This window comes from Podarcis raffonei, chromosome 16 (genome assembly GCF_027172205.1).
Source record: "Podarcis raffonei isolate rPodRaf1 chromosome 16, rPodRaf1.pri, whole genome shotgun sequence".
In the NCBI taxonomy this organism is placed as follows: domain Eukaryota; kingdom Metazoa; phylum Chordata; class Lepidosauria; order Squamata; family Lacertidae; genus Podarcis; species Podarcis raffonei.
Window position 1 is genome coordinate 35187066 of NC_070617.1, and position 18656 is coordinate 35205721.

The window sequence follows — 18656 nt, forward strand, 5'->3', positions numbered from 1 at the left end:
TTCCACTTACCTACAGCAGCAGTAAAATACTGCTCAATCTCATTGGCTGTGAGCACTCTTTCCCATATGATAAATTCATCGAAAGCCCCATTGACATAACGCTTAGCCTGGTCACCCTCTGACCCTGTCAACATGTTTGAATTAGAGTCATCGTAGCTGTAGAAAACTGTCCCCTTTGGATCAGTGGTATTTAAGGTTCCATTGACGTAGACTTTCAAGCCATCTTCAGATTTCCAGGTAAATAGAACATGAGTCCATTGGGGACCTGAATGAAAAGCACAGAAAGCTAGAGTAGACACTATGACTCTATAAACCCATTTAAGAACACAAGAAGAGCCTTGTTGGATGAGCCCAAAATCCCTACAGCAATCTGTTTCCCACAGTGCCCAACCAGATGGCTATGGGAAGCCCATAACCAAGGTGTGAGGACAAGAGCCCTCTCCCCCTGTTGTTCCCCAGTGACTGGTATTCTGAGACATGTAGATATCTGGTCTTCAGGATAGAAGATTGCCCTCATGACTAGTAGCCATTGATAGCCTTACCCTCCATGAATGGGACTACTCAAATTCATTTCCCTCTACTCAAATAGATTCCCTCTCATTGTTAGGTTTCTATCTGCTGGATCTTCAGGCTCTATAATGCTATTGTGTAGGTTGGGAGATGATGGGCTTCTGCAAATTGTAACTGTTATGCACATAATAGGGGGAGGGGAATACATTTTCTCAATATAGCACCGTGTTTGTCTATCCCACCCCCTTTAAAGCCATCCACACTAGAAGCTAACACAAAAGGTATCAATGAGTAATTAAATGATGCAATTCATTATGTGAAGAAGCAGTCTATTTTGCCTTTCCTAGATCTATTGAAATTCTAATTCACCAGGAGGAATTAATGGACTTACATTAGTCAATTCCAATGGGTCTGTTCTGAGTCAAACTAACATTGGATGCAACCCTAAATTTCTAGCCTGTATGACATTGCCTGGTGAATTCTCAGAAGCTGAGTAAGATTTCTAGTGCTCAGGAGGGTGAGGTTTCAGTACTCTACATCATGAATAGTGGAACTAGAATTGCGCAGATAAGCACAACTATTCAACTTTGCATCCTTTATGCAATTTTGGCAGGATACAGAACCCAGCTTTTCTCAATGCAGAATTCTGGCAAACTTAAGTGCAGACATCCCCAATAATAGCTGCATAAAGGAAGGGTGAAGTTCAAGAGATGTAGCTTTTTTCCATCACAATGCAATGGGGAGGAAAGGATCTATACTTTCAATACTCTCTTCCCTGCTAGGCAGTTGTTAAAGGCAGAAGAGTTCACCTTTTAACACCCTTTGAATGTGACCTTTTTATGTAAAAATACATTTACTATGGTTCATCACTAAATTTCAATGAATCCATACAGACCTGAAAAATCCAAATTTACCTGGCGGAATGAAATCGGCTTCCCACTTCTTTGAAATCTGATGGTTAAAGAGCTCTATAGACCCTTTGCTTTCACTGAAGTAGACTTTAAATCCACTGGAAAGTACCTGATCCCCATATGCAGGAGGGGGCTTAGTCTGCTGTTCCTGAGTCTTCCAGAAAAAAGAGAAGGTTACACCTAAAGAATGGCAAAAAGAACATGAATTGTCTGTGAGAAGATAGACGTGGAACTGAAGTTCATCAGAACAGAGGTGGGTGCAGCCCAGCTTGAGCAGGGCACACCTCAGTTGTGCTTCCACTTTGGCTAATCTACTTTATTTACATATAAACACACACGGAGCACTGCAATGCGGCTCCCTCTCTCTCTAGCATCAGACAGCAGAGAGATAAATAACAAAGGACAATAGTCCCACTTCACGGAACACAGTAACACATACATCCTGTCTCCGTCACTTCCCACTCTGTGGAGTCAAAACACATACCGTCGTGAGATAGACAAAAATCCCATGACTGCAATCATGGAGCAGGAATTCTAACATCTACTGCAACTAGGTTGCTCCTCCCTCATCCTGCAATCCTGCCTAATTACCTCCTCCTGTCTCTCCACACTTTCCCCCTCTGTCAGCAATGGGATGCAGCTGACATTGGGTAAAGTGAGGCAGCCACCGCAGACAGCAGGTGCTGGAGAGGGAGGGGCAGAGAGCAGTTTCGGTTTCTCCCAGTTTCTCATTTTTCCAATCTTAAATTCAGATTTTCACATTTCCAAACCAGTTTGCAATAATAATAATAATAATAATAAGAAGAAGAAGAAGAAGAAGAAGAAGAAGAAGAAGAAGAAGAAGAAGGTCCTCATGAAAATGAGCCCCAGTCAGCACGCCCAGAGGTCAGGGATGATGAGATCTATAGCCCATTGGCATTTGGGATACACTACATTGATTGGATCAAGATGAGTTCTGGGGTCATCATCAATTTATTAATCACCTTATATAGAATAGTCTCAGGGCAATGTATCATTTTGAAAAGCAACAAATAAATAAATAAAGCACGTGCAGAACAGCAGATACATTTAAAACTAAACTAGAAAGAACGAAACATAGATACTCATGGCAAAGGCCCACTCAAAGCTGAGGAAGCTTCTCAGAACACAAATGCCTTCATTTGTTTCCAGAAAGAGTGAATAATGGACAAAGACTCTATTCCACAGAAATGTATAACTGTAAGGGGACCATAAGGTTAATCTAGTCCAACCCCTTGCAATGCAGGAATCTTTTGCCCAACGTGGGGCTCAAACCCACAACCCTGAAATTAAGGGTCTCAGGCTTTACCGACTGAGCTAGGGACAGCCACGTTAAAAGCCCTGCTCTGAGTTGCTGTGGCTTCTGCGCTCTTTGGAACTTGCAGGAGAAACTTTGCCACAGACCACAGCAATCTACTGGGTGCATGAGGGACAAGGCAATCTCTCAAGTGTTGCCTCTGCAACCCTTTCCTGAACCAAGGGGCCAGGGCTGCCTTCACCAGGCAAATGCCCAGTCGCTGATATTCCCTGCTTTCCACTCCATTCCGTTCCGCAAGGGGGAAATGTGTGGTTTTGCTAGCATTGTTGATTATTATTTTAGGCCTGCTGAGTTTGGTACTTCTGTTGGTGGAGGGAAGCATGCCGTCAGGCTCAGAATGGAAGGTTGCCAAGCTGAGCTACAGTTGAGGTCCTCCTCGTTCTCCAGGAATTTCAGCTCCAAGTCTGACTGACTAAGCTCTCCCTTGTTTATACCCTACATTGATAGGAAAACAGTCTGAAGAGCTGAGTTTTGTGAAAACGTCTCTTCCCTTTTGCCAAAGCCATCTAAATGTCAGACTGTCAGTGGGAGAGGTGGGGGACAAGCAGGAATGGGTGAATCCGTCCATTTTGTAGGAATTGGTGAATCTGTCAATTTCAGTTCTTTCAGTTTCTTATTTATCCAATGTTTTAATTTATTCGTCTGCATTTCTTCAGCAATTTTCTTTTCTTTTTCAAAACCATCCTAAAAAATCTTCATCATTTTAGTGTGGCTTTCTCCTAATAAACACATTTTTGTATGCAGTTTTTATTACTGTACACATTCAATTTCTCCTGATACAATGCATTTTTGTACGTTTTCTCCCACTAATATATTCCTTTTTCTGCACACTTCCCCCTAAAATTTCCATTTTTGTAAACACTGTCTGATTCGAGAACTGCATTGCAAAATTCAGGTAAACGCAATATGCACATTTTGAATAACAACTGTTTGCATACATGTTTCAGAATGCTCAGATTAGCTAGATATGCCTTTAAATGCAAGATGAATAAAATCCCCTCCCCCAATCCCTAGAGAAGGGGGAGCTTTTGTGCACCCCAGACAAGGAGTTCACCCTCACACATTGCTAGATTCCTGGAGCATACAAATTGCAGTTGCATTCCACACTGGAATTTAAAAAAGAAAAAGGCTACAGTCCTAAGCATGCTTGATAGACACCCAAGCATCTTCTTTTAAAATGGACAGAGTTGTTCAGGCTGTGTGCTGCCCACCTGTCTGAGGTTGGCAAGAAGAAGAAGAAGAAGAAGAAGAAGAAGAAGAAGAAGAAGAAGAAGAAGAAGAAGAAGAAGAAGAAGAAGAAGAAGAACAACAACAACAACAACAACAACAGCAACAACAATTTATTATTTGTCCCCCCACTGACTGGATTGGCAGCGATGTCAGGCTGCATGATATTCAAGCAAGCCAGCTGTGATGGGTTGCAGCTACCTTAGTTTGATGGTGATGAGCCAGGTGAGGTCACCTGTTCAACTCTGGTGGAGCAGGAGGCATTGAATGGAAGCATGTCAGGAGTAAACAGCATAGGGGATCCTTTAAGTGACATTCGGGGTGTTGCATCAAAACCCCAGCCCAGTTCAGGGTTGCCCTGTTTGCCACAAACATACCAAAGTTGCAGGTATGACTGACAGTTCAGTTGTAGGCTTGAACTTCCTCCCACTTCTGAAATGTTCTTCCATCATGGTTTCTCCCTGACATTTATAAGGGTGTGTGAGTTTCCCCATCTCCTTTTTCATACCATTGTTACTCGCCACACAATGCAGTATTTGAATGCCTTAATGATCTTGCTTGTGAGCCCTGGGAAAGCCAGTGATGGCGTGATAAACATTTACCCAGTGCCTTATATTATCCTCGTCATTAGAGAATGAACATTGCAGACCAAGAGGTTTTTATTTCCCAAATGGTGTGCTTGTGTGTGTAGGAGAATATTTCTTATACACACAACAAAACGTGCCGATAACAGCAAACAAATCCCTCTGGCCTGTTGAGATTAGATGAAAAGGCATCATTTCAGGAAAATGGGTTGCACAGGCTGAATCCATTAGTCTGCTGCTGCCTTTGCTCTGGTTGGAACCAACAGGTCTTTGGTTCCTCCCCTTCTGGAACCTTACATGATTGGGGTTCTAGATCATGTGGGAAGCCACCGTGAGTGGCGGAGGAGCCCCACATCACCCAGTCACATTCCATGAGATGGTGGGCATCAAGGATGGTGGCGAAAGAGGTGGACCTCAGCACTCTCACCCCCCCCACTTGCATGTGGGGTTTACACATGAGCAGAATGCATGAACAGGACTTAGGTCATTTCAGAACAACTAGAAGGGACAGTGTGTGTGTGTGTGTGTGTGTGTGTGTGAGAGAGAGAGAGAGAGAGAGAGAGAGAGAGAGAGTGCAAAGCACGCCAACAGAGAGGCTGTGACTCTGCCCACTGCCAGCATGCTGCCAACCAATTACTTCCAAGGGAATGTAGTTCTTGGCAGGGGAAAAGGTTGTCTGCCCCTATCATAGCTTAATCCACCTCAAGAGGTTGCTATGAGGTTAAAACAGAGACAAACACCTGTATGCTAGACTCCAGAAGAAATCATGGGACACCAACTGATTCTTTTCTTTCTTTTTTCTTTAAAGTGTTAATGACATTCTTGAAGCGAATTTTGGGAGGATTGTTCTCCTGGACTGATTGCTGACCAGAATAAACTTACCATAGATCCTTAGAGAGATTCAAGCCAAATATTGTTCCTAACCAGCAAAACTTATAACTTGAGAGATCTAATGCAGTCCTAAGGGGGTGATGCTCAGCTTGTGATAGCGCTCTGAGATATGAGTCAAGAGAAGGATATTAAAATACAGGGAAGATGTCTCTAAAAAACAGTCTTTCAAGACAAACTCTTTGTGGGATTTGCTTGGGGAATTTCTGGCAGCAGCAATCTTCTTTCTTTCTTTTTTTATTTTTAGAAGCCCATACTTAAATTACAGCAAGAAAACTGCACCAGTAATTCTGATAAATGTATTTGCATTTTCTAGGCAAATAATCTGGATTTTCTTTTTTTCTTTTTCTTTTTTTTTAATTAAAATGGGAGGTTGCAGAAAATGCACATCATTAAACCTCAAAAGAGTTGCTGATGCGTGTCTTCTTTCAGCAGCTTTCTCAGGATCCTCCTCCCTTTCTCTGGGGAAAGTGTGATGCAATAAAGGAATATAAAGGAGACAATGACGACTGTGGCTTTGTACTAACCTTCAGGTTCACAGAATTCCGGGTTAACAATGCAAGAGTTCTGATGGCTTCCAAAAAGGAGGAAGGTCATTCCTTTAACATCTGGGACGCAGATGCCTTTGTTCACTATTCCTTCTACAATATCTACCAAAGGAGGGAAATTGTTTAAATGATACATTGATTTATTTTCAATAGCCTTGTCGGTTCAAACAGCCTAGGGATACAACTCAGGCAATTTTAAATAGCTTTCATCCTATTCCTCTCCCCCTCAGTCCCATCTCTATGGGGCCTCAGACCCAATGACCACTGCAATCCATCTCACTCCTTTGCATCTATTCAGACCCTCCCCTGAGTACTCCATACATTGCAGAAGACTTAGTGCACTGCTTTAAATGTATAGTGCACATAGGGGCCTATCACTTTAAACACTCATGTCATTCCCCAGAGAATCACGGGAAACATAGTTTGTTAAGGGCTCTGAAAGAGACCCTCTGTTCCCCTCCCAGAGTTAAAATAACCAGGGTTCCCTGCAAGGAGCCTCTGGTTATTAAACCACTCTGGGAACTGTAGAACCAGTACGGGGAATAAGAGGGTCTCCGAACAACTCTCAAAACAAAAGGCAGTTTCCAGGATTCTTTGGAAGGAAGCCATGACTGTTTCAAGTGGTGTGGTACTGTTTTAAAGGCATGGTGCAGATGGGGTCTTAAGAAAGTGAGTAGTCAGTCTCTCGCTTTGTTCTGAGATGGTGGAAGCTCCCGTCTCCTGAGTTCTAATAGCAGCCTGCTGGGTGGGGTGGACCTATGGCTCTACCTTCCCCACACCAGGAGCTTACCTAGATGGAAGGGTATTGGTGAAGGAGAGCTCTCCCATTGAGCCAATCCAGTGCTTCTAACCATTGTACTCAGGCACCCCCAAGCTCATTTCTGGGGAACTCACAAGGGATGGCTGTGGGCTCTGCTGTCTCTCAGCTTCTGGCCCCTGCAACTGGCGGAGCCAATAAGGGCCCTTAAACATTACATTGCAATTCATGAGCCATAGTTACGGATCATCTGTAAAGCACAATGTAAAACCATGGCTTGAAGAAGGTTTTAATTTACCATGGTTAAGTGCTACATGTGCACCAAGCTAACCATGGTTAATGCAATTTCCATGTCTCTCTGCTTTCTCTTCTTTTTGAGGTGACAAGTAGATGGTATACAGTAGATCCAAGTTGAGGTATACAGTAGATGGTTTCTGAGGCAGCAGAATGCAGCTTAGCAAACCATGGTTTCACAGTATTTTTGATATTGTAACCGGAGTTAAGGCCACAACCCTTGGTTAGACCTAATCACCCTCCTGTTTTATCTCCCCTGGACGTACTGAAGTATCATTTACTACAAGCTGAGGCATACAGTAGATCAGGCATAGGCAAACTCAGCCCTCCAGATGTTTTTGGCCTACAACTCCCACGATCCCTAGCTAACAGGACCAGTGGTGGGGGATGATGGGAATTGTAGTCCCAAAACAACTGGAGGGCCGAGTTTGCCTATGCCTGCAGTAAATGGTTTCTGGGGCAGCAGAATGAAGCTTAGCAAACCATGGTTTCACAGTATTTTTTGATACTGTAACCAGAGTTAAGGTCACAAACCAAAGTTAGACCTAATCATCATCCTGTTTTGTCTCCCCTGGACCTACTGGAGTATCATTTACTGAACCTGCATACCCACAAAGAAACTCCTTTATATTCTGTTTTGAGAGGGAGAATTTCCATTTAAAACAATACAGATTTAAAATAATTTTTAAAGAAAAATGGTGCCTGCTTTAAAACCACGTCTAGCTTACAGCATTATTCAGAATGGCCCGAGAGTGACAAATGCAGAAGAATCATACTGAATCCTCACCTACAGTTGCAGAGAAGTTAGAGTAGGCAGAATCATTGGTATATACAAAAGTAGAATTATGGGAAGGAAGCACAGTGAAGTTGTGGAATCTTAAAGCTGGGTGGAACGACAAAAGACAAAAAAAAAAGAGAAAAGCAACACAATGAATAAATGCAAGATGAATATGAATCAGCCAGTCTGTATCTCTCAATGTGGGGAATGAACAGTAAAGTAGTGAAAGCTCCTCCCAGGGGATTGTACCCAGATTGGGGCAGCTAGCACATTCAGCAGCAGATGGCTTGGTGGGGCAGAACTGCTTACCAAGAGAGAGAAGGGGAGGTGGCACGGAGGGTGTCGTGGTGCTAATGTACTGGCAGACACACTGGATTGGTTCCATTGATGCATTTGCCCTGCACCACCTGCCCTGCTGCCTCGCCTTTTGTGGAGGTAATGCTCCGCTTTGCGAAGGCAAACCTCACACCAGACATGCAACAGTATGTCAAGGAGTGTTACGTCTGCTTTCCCTGACCTTCTTGGCTAGAAAACAGGGCTTTCCCCCTGACATTTTGTTTTCTCACAATTTGTTTGTTAGACATATCGCTTGGCTGGAGCATGACCGGGGACACAGACGTAATCAAGTATCGGGGGAAACATTTCAGGGAAACACCTGCTGACACGTGTATTTGCTAATGCTGGAAATGTGCTTAGATGGAAATACGTTAAGTTCAGGGTGGTTTCACTACTGTTTCCAATTGTTGACTTCTGCTAATAAAATGAGCCTCAGCAGAGCTAGTCGGCAGCTTGCTTGGAGCATGCTTGCCAGCATGCTTCTGTACAGCTCATCTGCATCCAACCTCCTGTCGTCTCCATTACTCCAACAGCCCTTCCAGTAAGGAATGGCAACTCACCTGCGAAGAAGTCAGATAAGCACTTCCAGCCCAATCCATCTGCTGCTGAGCACATCCTACTCCACCTAGAGCGTGGGTTTGCCCTACCTAAGACTTTCTTTTTTCCAGGGGTGAGGGAGTGGGGAGAGGGACACAGAACATGTTTTGTCATAGGGTAGCCTCCAATTAAAGAGAGAGTGCTTGTTTTTTGGAATGGTGGGGGGGAGGAAATCTGATTAAGAAATGAAAAAGCCTGATGGCCAGTTCCTCACCCACCCACCATATCCTTTTTTTAAAAAGAGACATTGCTTCCAGCTCCACCCACCTGGCCTCTCCAGGTATGCCACGCTAAGCTGACGCCCTGGCTCAATGTGGAATTTCAAAATTATCATCACTCTTATCATGCAATCTCACCTTTTTGGGGGGGAGGGGGCAGTATCTCAGGTTGTTTCCACACCGTACATTTAAAGTACAGTGGTACCTTGGGTTAAGAACTTAATTCGTTCTGGAGGTCCATTCTTAACCTGAAACTGTTCTTAACCTGAAGCAACACTTTAGCTAACGGGGCCTCCTGCTGCCGCCGCGCCGCCGGAGCACAATTTCTGTTCTCATCCTGAAGCAAAGTTCTTAACCCGAGGTACTATTTCTGGGTTAGCGGAGTCTGTAACCTGAAGTGTATGTAACCCGAGGTACCACTGTACTCTTATACCACTTTAACAGTCATGGCTTTCCCCCAAAGATTCCTAGGACCAGTAGTTTGCTAAGGGTGCTGAACTCACAAACTTACCATTCCTACAAGCAGAATTCTTTCACAGCCTGCATCTGTATTGGAATTTTTTTTTAAGATGTCATACCACTTGTATATTTGTCACCCGGGACTCCTTTAGGAGGAAGAGCGGGGTATAAATTAAATAAACAAATAAAATCCAAGCACCCTCAACAAGCCGCAGTTTCCCCATGGATTCCCCTGTTAAAGTGGTATAAGCATGATTTATATGTATGGTTGGGATCTGACCTAAATGACAAAGCATCTTCCAGGTCCAACCCCTACCACATAGTGGTGCAGCAATAAAACGGCTGGCATGTTTTCAAACCTAAGCAGGATCCAGTATGGTTTCAAATTGGATGGGGGACCACACGTTGAGATTCCTGCATTGCAGGGGGTTGAACTAGAGGAGAATTGGGGTCCCTTCCAACTCTACAATTCTAGGATTCTATGATCTCTAGATGGGCCTCTAGAATTGCCTGAAACCCCAATTGTCTGCCAATCAGTGCAGACAACACTGAACAAAGTTCTAAAAACTTTGGTGTTCCCCCCAAAAGGCAACCAACACCTCATTTGTGTGGATGGGTGATGCCATTTGGGCTAAATAAGCAATGGCACTCGCAGCCAAGAGAGAGAATGGTATTGGCGCTTGACTCGGGAACTCCCATGTAGATCAGTGGAGGCCAAGTCTCATCAAGACTGGTGAGACTGGAGGACCACGCATGTAGAGTCAGATTCAATGACAGCCAGAGCCAGTTGAGTCTGCTTTCCTCCCATCCTCTGTTGAGTTCCACAAAGGCAACACCAAGAGCAAGGCAGAGGAGGCTAAGAGCCACCAGTGGTACCCTGTGCTCTGGTTGTAAGTAGGGAGACAGGAGGACAAGGGCACAGTGAGGTTGGTGGGGCAGTGCCCCACTGGCACCAATGGACCCAGACTCCACTGATTTCATAGCAAATAGCCATTTAAGTGTTACAGGGAAAAAATTACTTGCTGCTCCACTATTTCCCCCCAGAACACAGAGATACCTTGCATCAAAGTCACCTCCAAAATGTGTGTATATATATATGTATCACTTCTATCCATCTAATCTATCTATCTATGCATGTATCTAAAAAAAGCCAGTCTGGTGACGCTGGTATCTGCAGAAACAAGCAATTGAGAGATACAGAACTGGATTTACAACCACACAAAGATTTCAACAAATGAAATGGATTAACATGAAATGCAAGCTTATGACGCTCTGAGGATTGATGAGCGGGAAACATGGAGTGAAAAAACACAACTGCGTGGAATTCATGGAGGATGCGAAGGCTGAGTTGGGTGGGTACAAGTAAATAAAACATGAAAGACTCTTTGGCTACCGACGGAAGAGATGCATGTAATCAGAGAGTGATATCAAAGCAGTGATTTTGCTGCTGTGGCATCCATGAAAGGAGACCTTCTAGGACAGGGCTGGAGAACCAGGTAACCTCCAGATGCTATTGGACTACAGTTCCCATCAGCCCCAAACAGTAAGGTCAATGGTCAGGAATGGCGAGAGCTGTAGCCCAGCAACATCCAGCCAGCCACAGGTTCCCCATCCATGTCCAAGCAGGCTCCCTGCTGTTATGACGTTACACAACCAAAACAATACATACAGCCCCAGCTTATTGCTGTCTACTCAAAAGTAAGGCCTACTGAGTTCAATGGCACTTGCTCCTGTGTGAGGCGTGTGTAGGTTTTGCAACCTTAGTCCTGGTTCACATATGCATGCTTCGCAGTGTTAGAAACCCAGATATGTAAGCTAGGTGTCAAATGGCTCCTTAAACCAGGGTTACAGTTGCCAAAATGGAATGCTTAGCTGCCAGAGACAGAGAGCTTGAAAGTTGTATTTTTCAATATGACTTTTTGGTTCCTGAAATTCGTTACGATTGTGCAGGTAAAATATCACAGATAGGATTCCAAAGAATGTGTTGCTAGTGTGTGGAAACAGTCAAGATCCCCAGGCATGTACCTCCAGATGGTAGAGATGTCAGGTGCCACCCTGACACCTGGGCATCTTCACTTGGTCACAAAGTGCAAAATGCTCCTGGCACCAAGCAAATTTCAAATGCTGCATGCTCATTGTTCATTGGATCAAGGAGTAACTTGTTCCATGTCTGAATGAGCCATCACAGAGTATCAGTTGCCATAAAGAAAAGTTTTAGATCATGGGAAGTTGTCACAGAATGAACACATTTCATTGGAGAGGGTGGGGGTACCTATTCATATATTCGCCTGCCACCTTTAAGGTTCAGTCTTAATGGGAGATGAAGTGGTCAAAGGACTTCTGAACTGTACCACTTCATGTAGTGGTGGTGGTGAGAGACGATTGGACACTACACATTGTATGTGTTGGGTGACCAACTCCACACAGAAAACTAGCATGTCCTGAGAGAAGGTTTAGACCAGGACACACTTCTCCCTGACATGTATCTTTTTATGAGCATTCAACCCACATGTGCACCCTGAAGTCAAAAGTGGTTCTCTCCAAGCCTCCCTCATTGCTATTTCTGCTTCTGTGGACCAGCCTAAACGCTGGATAAATCTCATGATGGGGTACCAAGTCAAGTGTGATTCCCATGCATTTGTGAACCAGCCTGGGGTGCTTACGTTTCTAATCCAAACACGAACCACAGGGAGCATCGTCAGAAGGCAAAAGGCATGCTTTGTGCCTATATTTACATAATACACACACAAATCCAACCACAGTCCACAAACACAAATGAGTTTCAGTGCAGGATCTAAAGGACAGCATGAACAAAAGCCTTCTTGGGATTGGGGGATGGAGGAAGACTACTTTCAGACATGGGGCAAACATGCATTACCCCACAGAGACACACACACCCAGTACCCCCAAACTGTGTTAATAATGCATAGCTTTATCCCATGTGGTTTCCATGTGACGGAGGCACCACTTGGTATTGTACCAAGCACAGGAGTAATTTTTAAGCACACACAACACAGCTGGTTATCATTGCCCCTCCGAACCCATCATCAATGTTTCAGTTTGGCTCATGAGGTTGCCCACCCACCAATATTGTCTTTGAAAGCATAGTTCTGTGTGGGTCACCAGCCCACCTCTTCCCCCACCAAAGATCAATGGAGTCTGTGGTTTGAAATGCCAACAGAAAAGGTCATTTGGGTCCAAAACATTTGCTGGGCCAATCGACAAACACAAGTGGGTACCCCACAAAGCCAGTGTTTCTCAACCTTGCTTTCTTACACTCTGAATTTCGGAAAGATTTAAATCACTCTAAAGGGATTGGGGAATCACCGTTCTTCGATCTACCTCCATTTGCGTCTCGCAACTCATGGATTCCTTCCACAGCCCCCAGAGGCCAATAATGCGATGCTTGGGCCAGGACATCAAAACCTGTCAAGAAAACACAATGTCAAGGACTGCTTTGAAGATGTCTTCCACAGGGACGCAGGGAGCGTCTTATACAAAGTCTGACCATTGAGTTCATCTAGTTCAAGTATTGTCTACACTGACCATCAGCAGCTTCCCAGGATTTAAGGCAGTGTGGTAGAGTGGTTAGAATGTCAGACTGAAACCTGGGAAACCAGGGTTCAAATCCGCCACTCCAGCCTTGAAGCTCACTGAGTGACCATTGGCCAACCCCTGTCTCTCAGCCTAACCTACCCCACAGGGTTGTTGTGGGGCAAAGTGGGGAGAAGGAGAGCCACCTGTGCCACCTTGAGCTCCTTGGAAGAAAGGTGGGAAATAAATAAACAAGCCCTATCTGGAGACACCAAGATTTGAACCTGGGACCTTCTGCATTCAAAGCAAATGTTCTGCCACTGAGCTACAACCCATCTCTTGAACATAATGGGAATAGGATCAACTCCTCTCCAGCAAATGAAGCAAACACATATTGGTTCCCTTATTATTATTTTTCCATTTCACTTCATTTATTTAATTTGTGATTCACTTCCCATGAGGCACCTCAGAGTGATTTACAGTGTACTAAAAAACATATGCAGAGCGTTTGAATAGATAAAAACCAATTAAAAGCTAATTATAGAGATGAGAACATTTTTTTAAAAAAAAGCAACATCAATAACGCATATACAGTCAATTCAAATCCATTGCAGGTACCAGCTCAGATAACTGAGCAAACCAAAAATCTCTACTCAGAAGGCATTGAAAGAGGAAAGCCTTCAATGGGTCATGAAGAGATAGTCTGAAATGAGGCAGACAGTGCAGTGTAGCGGTTAGAATATTGCAGTAGGACCTGGGAGATCAGGGTTCAAATCCCCACCCAGCCATGAAGTGGTGACTTTGGGCCAGTCATTGCTTTTCAGCCTAACCAACCTCACAGGGTTGTTGTGGAGTTTAAATGGCAAGGGGTAGACCTGTGTTAGCCACCTTGAGACACTTGGGGAAAAGGTGAAGTACAGTATAAGTTAACAATACTGATATGCAATGGGAAGGAGTTTCCAAGGGTAGGTGCTGCCACACAATGTATGTATTTATGTTTGTTTCATTCAATGAGTCTACTCTGAGTAAGACTAGCACTGCATGCAATCCCATGGGGGGGGTTAGATGTGGAAGAATGGCCTCAATCTGCAAAGAAACATCTGGAAAAGCAAACATTTAACAATTCCACCATTCTGCGCGCACGTGCACACGCAGAGAGAGAACATCTGTGGCTTTTTTGTTTTCTGCTTTCTGCTTCCTACCAGCAAATAAATAAGCCCCGCAGCTAATCAGTAATGTTGAGTTTCCTTAAGTGCTTTATTCAGCTGCAGATGGTCATCTGCACTGAGATCGAAGTGCACAAGCTAACAAAGAACAAGCCCTCCAAGGGCTTTTGCTTCCCAGTGACAACATAGCTGCAGAATACCAACGTAAGAAGAGTCTGAATCAGGCCAGGGGCCCATCTAGTCTGGCATACTGTTGCTGCAGTGCCCAACCAAATGCCCTTGGGAAGCCCACTGTGCTGGGCCCAGGGGTTAACCCGAGCAACGCGGTCCAGGTCCGGTCCTGAATCCAAGAATTCCACAAGGAGTCAGTCCGACAGGGCCCAGGCAGGACACAAGGCAGGAAACCAGGTTAGATCAGGCACAGGGTCTCAGGCAGGTTATAGCAAACAGCAATGTTGCTCCCGCAACCTGGGGTGGGGTCTGACAGCCTTTTATCTTTGTCGGGGTAATGGCCGGTCCTGATCCCCCGGTGACTCACCTCCCTGTCTCTCCCAAAGGCCAGCACTCCTCCTGTGAGTATTCAGGTCTCTCCTTCTCTCAGACCTTGGTCTCTGCAGCTCAGGAGACGTTGGTGGGTTACTAGACCCAGAGGCCGCCTCAGCCTCCCCTGACCCAACCCATAGTGGAGCAGCTGTAAGTGATTGCCCAGCTGAAGGCAACAAGGTCATCCCTGCATCTGGAGCCAGGGCAGGCTCAGGCCCCTGACTCAGCCCAGCTGGTGTTTGTTGCAGGGGAACCTGTGCAGACTGGGGCTGTTCAGAATCAGGCCCCAGACTTGGTCCAGAGGCCGCCTGAGGCAAAGGATCTGGTGCAGACTGAGACTCCGCTGGTTCCGAGCCTGAGCCCGAGCCCAAGTCCCAGGCCATCACACCCACAAGTGGGAAATGAGTACAACAACACTGGCATTCAGAGCCATATTGCCTCTGACAATGGACATAAGCCCATCATGGCTAGTAGGCCTTGGTTGGTCCTTCCATGCAGGAGGATGAAATGATGGTTCAGGTGGCCCAGCGTGGGGTGGAGGCATAGATGAAGGCAGGGATTGTTGTCTATATAGCACAGGAAGACATTTTAAAGTGTTGGCCCTAGCAAGCAGGGAGGGGGCTTACTTGGGACCCTCTTCAGGCAGCCCGAAACCTTGGGACAGTTCTGCTCAGACAACTTCCTCTCCTCAAAGGCTATCACACATTCACCCTTAGCCAGAAGCACTTTGTGAGCTTGGGGGGTGGGGGAGGGGGTGGATTCTGATTCTACAGTATCTTCCTGCAAGTGTGAAGGGCCCACAATACCAGTTCAAAGTGCTTTTGTAGATATAAGACCCGCTTTAATAAATAGTGTGGGTTGAAATTGGTAAAGAAGGACTTCCGGTCAGCACCAGCGACTAATGGCGGATTCCCTCTGAGCTCCGGAGGGAATCGGCTCCACGGGACTGGGTCTTACCGCTGCGGCGAAGCGGGGACCCGAAGAAATCACAGGCGGTGAAGCCTGTGAACTTGGAGACTCGGCAGGCTCCATTTGCGCCCCCCCCCCGACTGCGAAGGGGCCTTTTTAAAGGCTACGGAATGGAACGGGGGTGAGCGGCGCGGGGCTGAGAGTCGTCTACCTCTTCCGCGGAGTGAAGCCGCACGGCCATGGTCGGAGAGCGCTGATTTCTTTCTGGATAATTGGACTCTAAAGCAACTACCCATGAGTAGGATTAAGTGAATCATTTGGAGGAAAATTTTTAAAATTCGGCACCGAAACGGGAAAGGTAAAAACAGGAAGTCTACCTTTCCGGCTTGTAAATAGATCAAAGCAAAGAGACTGCAAAGCTGTAACTTTGAGAGACGTTATTTAAAGGCTTAAAATCCAGCACCAAAAAAGCGATCTCCCCCCTGTTTGCAGGAGCCGAGGGGAGAAAGTGGAGAAATATTTACCTGCATGAAAAGAGGGAAGTAAAGATATAGCTGCTGCCTCTAAAACCTGGGAACGGACTGCCTATGACAGGGAATGCCGAACAGTGGGAAGAATTGTCAGCACATTAAGGGTGAAGAATCCTGATATAACTCTGTGATAGATACAGTCTATTTGGAACTGTTTTTGATTAAAAAGTAACTTTTAAGGACACTGAAATTGTGGCGTAAGGGATATTGGGGACCCACAAGGACTATATTTGTTTTAAAGTTGCAAAGTGAAGTTGGAAGTGTGTCCCCCTAGAGGAAACTATGTTGCAATAACAACTAAGCCACTAACTAACTAAGCTTTGGAAAATTCCTTTTCAAAACAACTTACCAGGCGTGAGACTGACCTTGGACTGTACATGAGAGTGTTATGGCAGATGGGAAAGGGAAGATAGAGTCGGTGCAGGAAAGAATTACTAGGTCCGGCAGACAATACAAGACTGATATTACGCATCAGAGAAGGGCCTCGACATCTGGAGCAGCAGGCACAGTAGGAGCTGCTGCTTTGCAAGCAAAACCAAAAGCTATGTCATCTGAGGAGTTATTGGCTCAAGCACTTGGCAAAATTAATGCATCTCTGGAAAATTTAGCTAAACAGGTTGCAGAGACAAATAAACAGGTTGCAGAGACAAATAAACAAGTAGCTGAGGCCTCAGCAAAAATTGACTTGAACACTACAAGTATTAATGAACTGGGAAAGAAGGTGAATTCTAATACACAGTCCATTGAAAAATTATTAGAGGAATCGGCCTCAACTCGAAAGATAGCAGAGGAAGCTAAGGAAATTGCAACTGCTGTCCAAGAAAAGATTCCACCGGTATATAAGAAATTAGAGGATCATGACCTGACACTGTCTATTATTGAATTACAAGGAAAGGAGAGAAATTTAAGAATCAGAGCAGTACCTGAAAGTGAGAAAGACAACCTGGCAGACTTCCTTACAAAGGAATTTACAGATTTTTGGCAACAGGACCTGGGAAAAGAGGAATTCAAGATAGTGAGTGCTTTTAGACTTGGTAGAAGACAAAGAAAGAATAAAGCAAGAGACTGTTTGATTACTTTAAGAACAAAAGAAGAAAGAGACAAAATTTTGAATCTGCACTACCAAAGAACTCTGGAAATTGAAGACACTTTTGTAGAGATCTTCAAGGATATACCTAAACATACCTTGGACATAAGAGCCTACTATAGAGATCTCGTGGTTCTACTGAGAAGAAATAGAATACTCTTCAGGTGGGAATTTCCCCAAGGTCTATCTTTTAAATACAGAGGAAGGAAAATAAGAATAAGGACAGTGAATGATAAAGACAAGTTTTTGAAAGACCACGAGGAGGATCTACAGAAGGAAGCGGAATCTGGTGAGGACCCAACTGCATCAGGAAAAGGAATTTTAGACATAGCAAACTTATCATTTGGACTTCTTGGCCCAGGGAAAGATAAACCACCTACAGAAGAAGAAGAACAACTTGGTGCAGTTGGAGGTAAAACCAAGTAACTGATCATGGCTGTGCAACTTCTAAGTTGGAATTGTAATGGACTTAATTCCCCTCGTAAGAGAAAAGGTGTTTTTCATATATTAAGAAAAGAACAATTGGACTTGATATGTTTACACGAAACACATGTAATGAGGCTACACAGGAAAATAATTATTAACAAAAGATTGGGACAAGAGTTTATTTCGTCTGACAAGGTCAAAAAGAGAGGAGTGGTGATATATGCGAAAGAGAAATTACTATCGAAATTAATTTTTAAAGATGAACAAGGAAGATATTTGGCAATTGAAATTCAACTCCAAGGAGAGAAATTTTTGATTGCAGGGGTGTATGCACCGAACGAGGGGAAATCCGAATTTTTTAAGAAGTTGCATGAGACCCTTTTGGACTATATGGATTACAATATAATTCTGATGGGGGATATGAATGGAGTCGTATCTACAAACATGGACAAGGCACAAAAACAGGTAGTCACCAAAGATGGTAGACTACCAAAAACCTTCTTTGAATTGACTGACAACATGGACTTGATTGACATTTGGAGAATTAAGAACCCCCTGGGGAGAGAGGGAACTTTCTTCTCTGAAGCTAAGATGACATGGACTAGAATTGACCAAATTAGGATTACTAGAGGAATGGCACCAAAGATAAAGAAAGTGGAAATCTGCCCTAAAACTTGCTCTGACCATAATGCTGTAAAGATGGAGATGAAGCAAACAACAACCGGCACCTTCAGATGGAGGATGAATGACACTTTATTCAGAGATGAAGAAGTATATAAGAAGGCTCAAAAAACTTTGAGAGATTATTTTGAATTAAATATGTCAACAAATGTTGAAAAAAGAGTAATCTGGGACGCAAGTAAAGCTGTGATGAGAGGGTTCCTGATACAGCAGAATGCAATAAAGAAGAGAAGTCGAAATGAGAAAAAAGATAAAATCTTAGAGAAAATAAAAGAAGGGGAGAAAAAACTGAGAGTAAAGCCAAAGTCTCAAGAGATTTTGAGAGAAATAAAACTCT

At 44.3% G+C, this 18656-nt stretch overlaps 1 protein-coding gene across 2 annotated transcripts in view; it reads right to left on the reverse strand.

Moving 5' to 3' along the window:
- ADGRD1 (adhesion G protein-coupled receptor D1) overlaps window positions 1-18656 on the reverse strand; it is a 286097-nt gene that overhangs the window by 254081 nt on the left and 13360 nt on the right. The window contains exons 3-7 of one of the 2 annotated variants that reach the window (XM_053368983.1): window positions 12786-12869; window positions 7843-7938; window positions 5984-6106; window positions 1425-1601; window positions 11-265 (exon numbers count right to left, since the gene is read on the reverse strand). In XM_053368983.1, coding sequence (XP_053224958.1) covers window positions 11-265; window positions 1425-1601; window positions 5984-6106; window positions 7843-7938; window positions 12786-12869 — 735 coding nt within the window. The remainder of the gene's footprint in view (window positions 1-10; window positions 266-1424; window positions 1602-5983; window positions 6107-7842; window positions 7939-12785; window positions 12870-18656) is intronic. The other variant, XM_053368984.1, reaches the window with a different exon arrangement.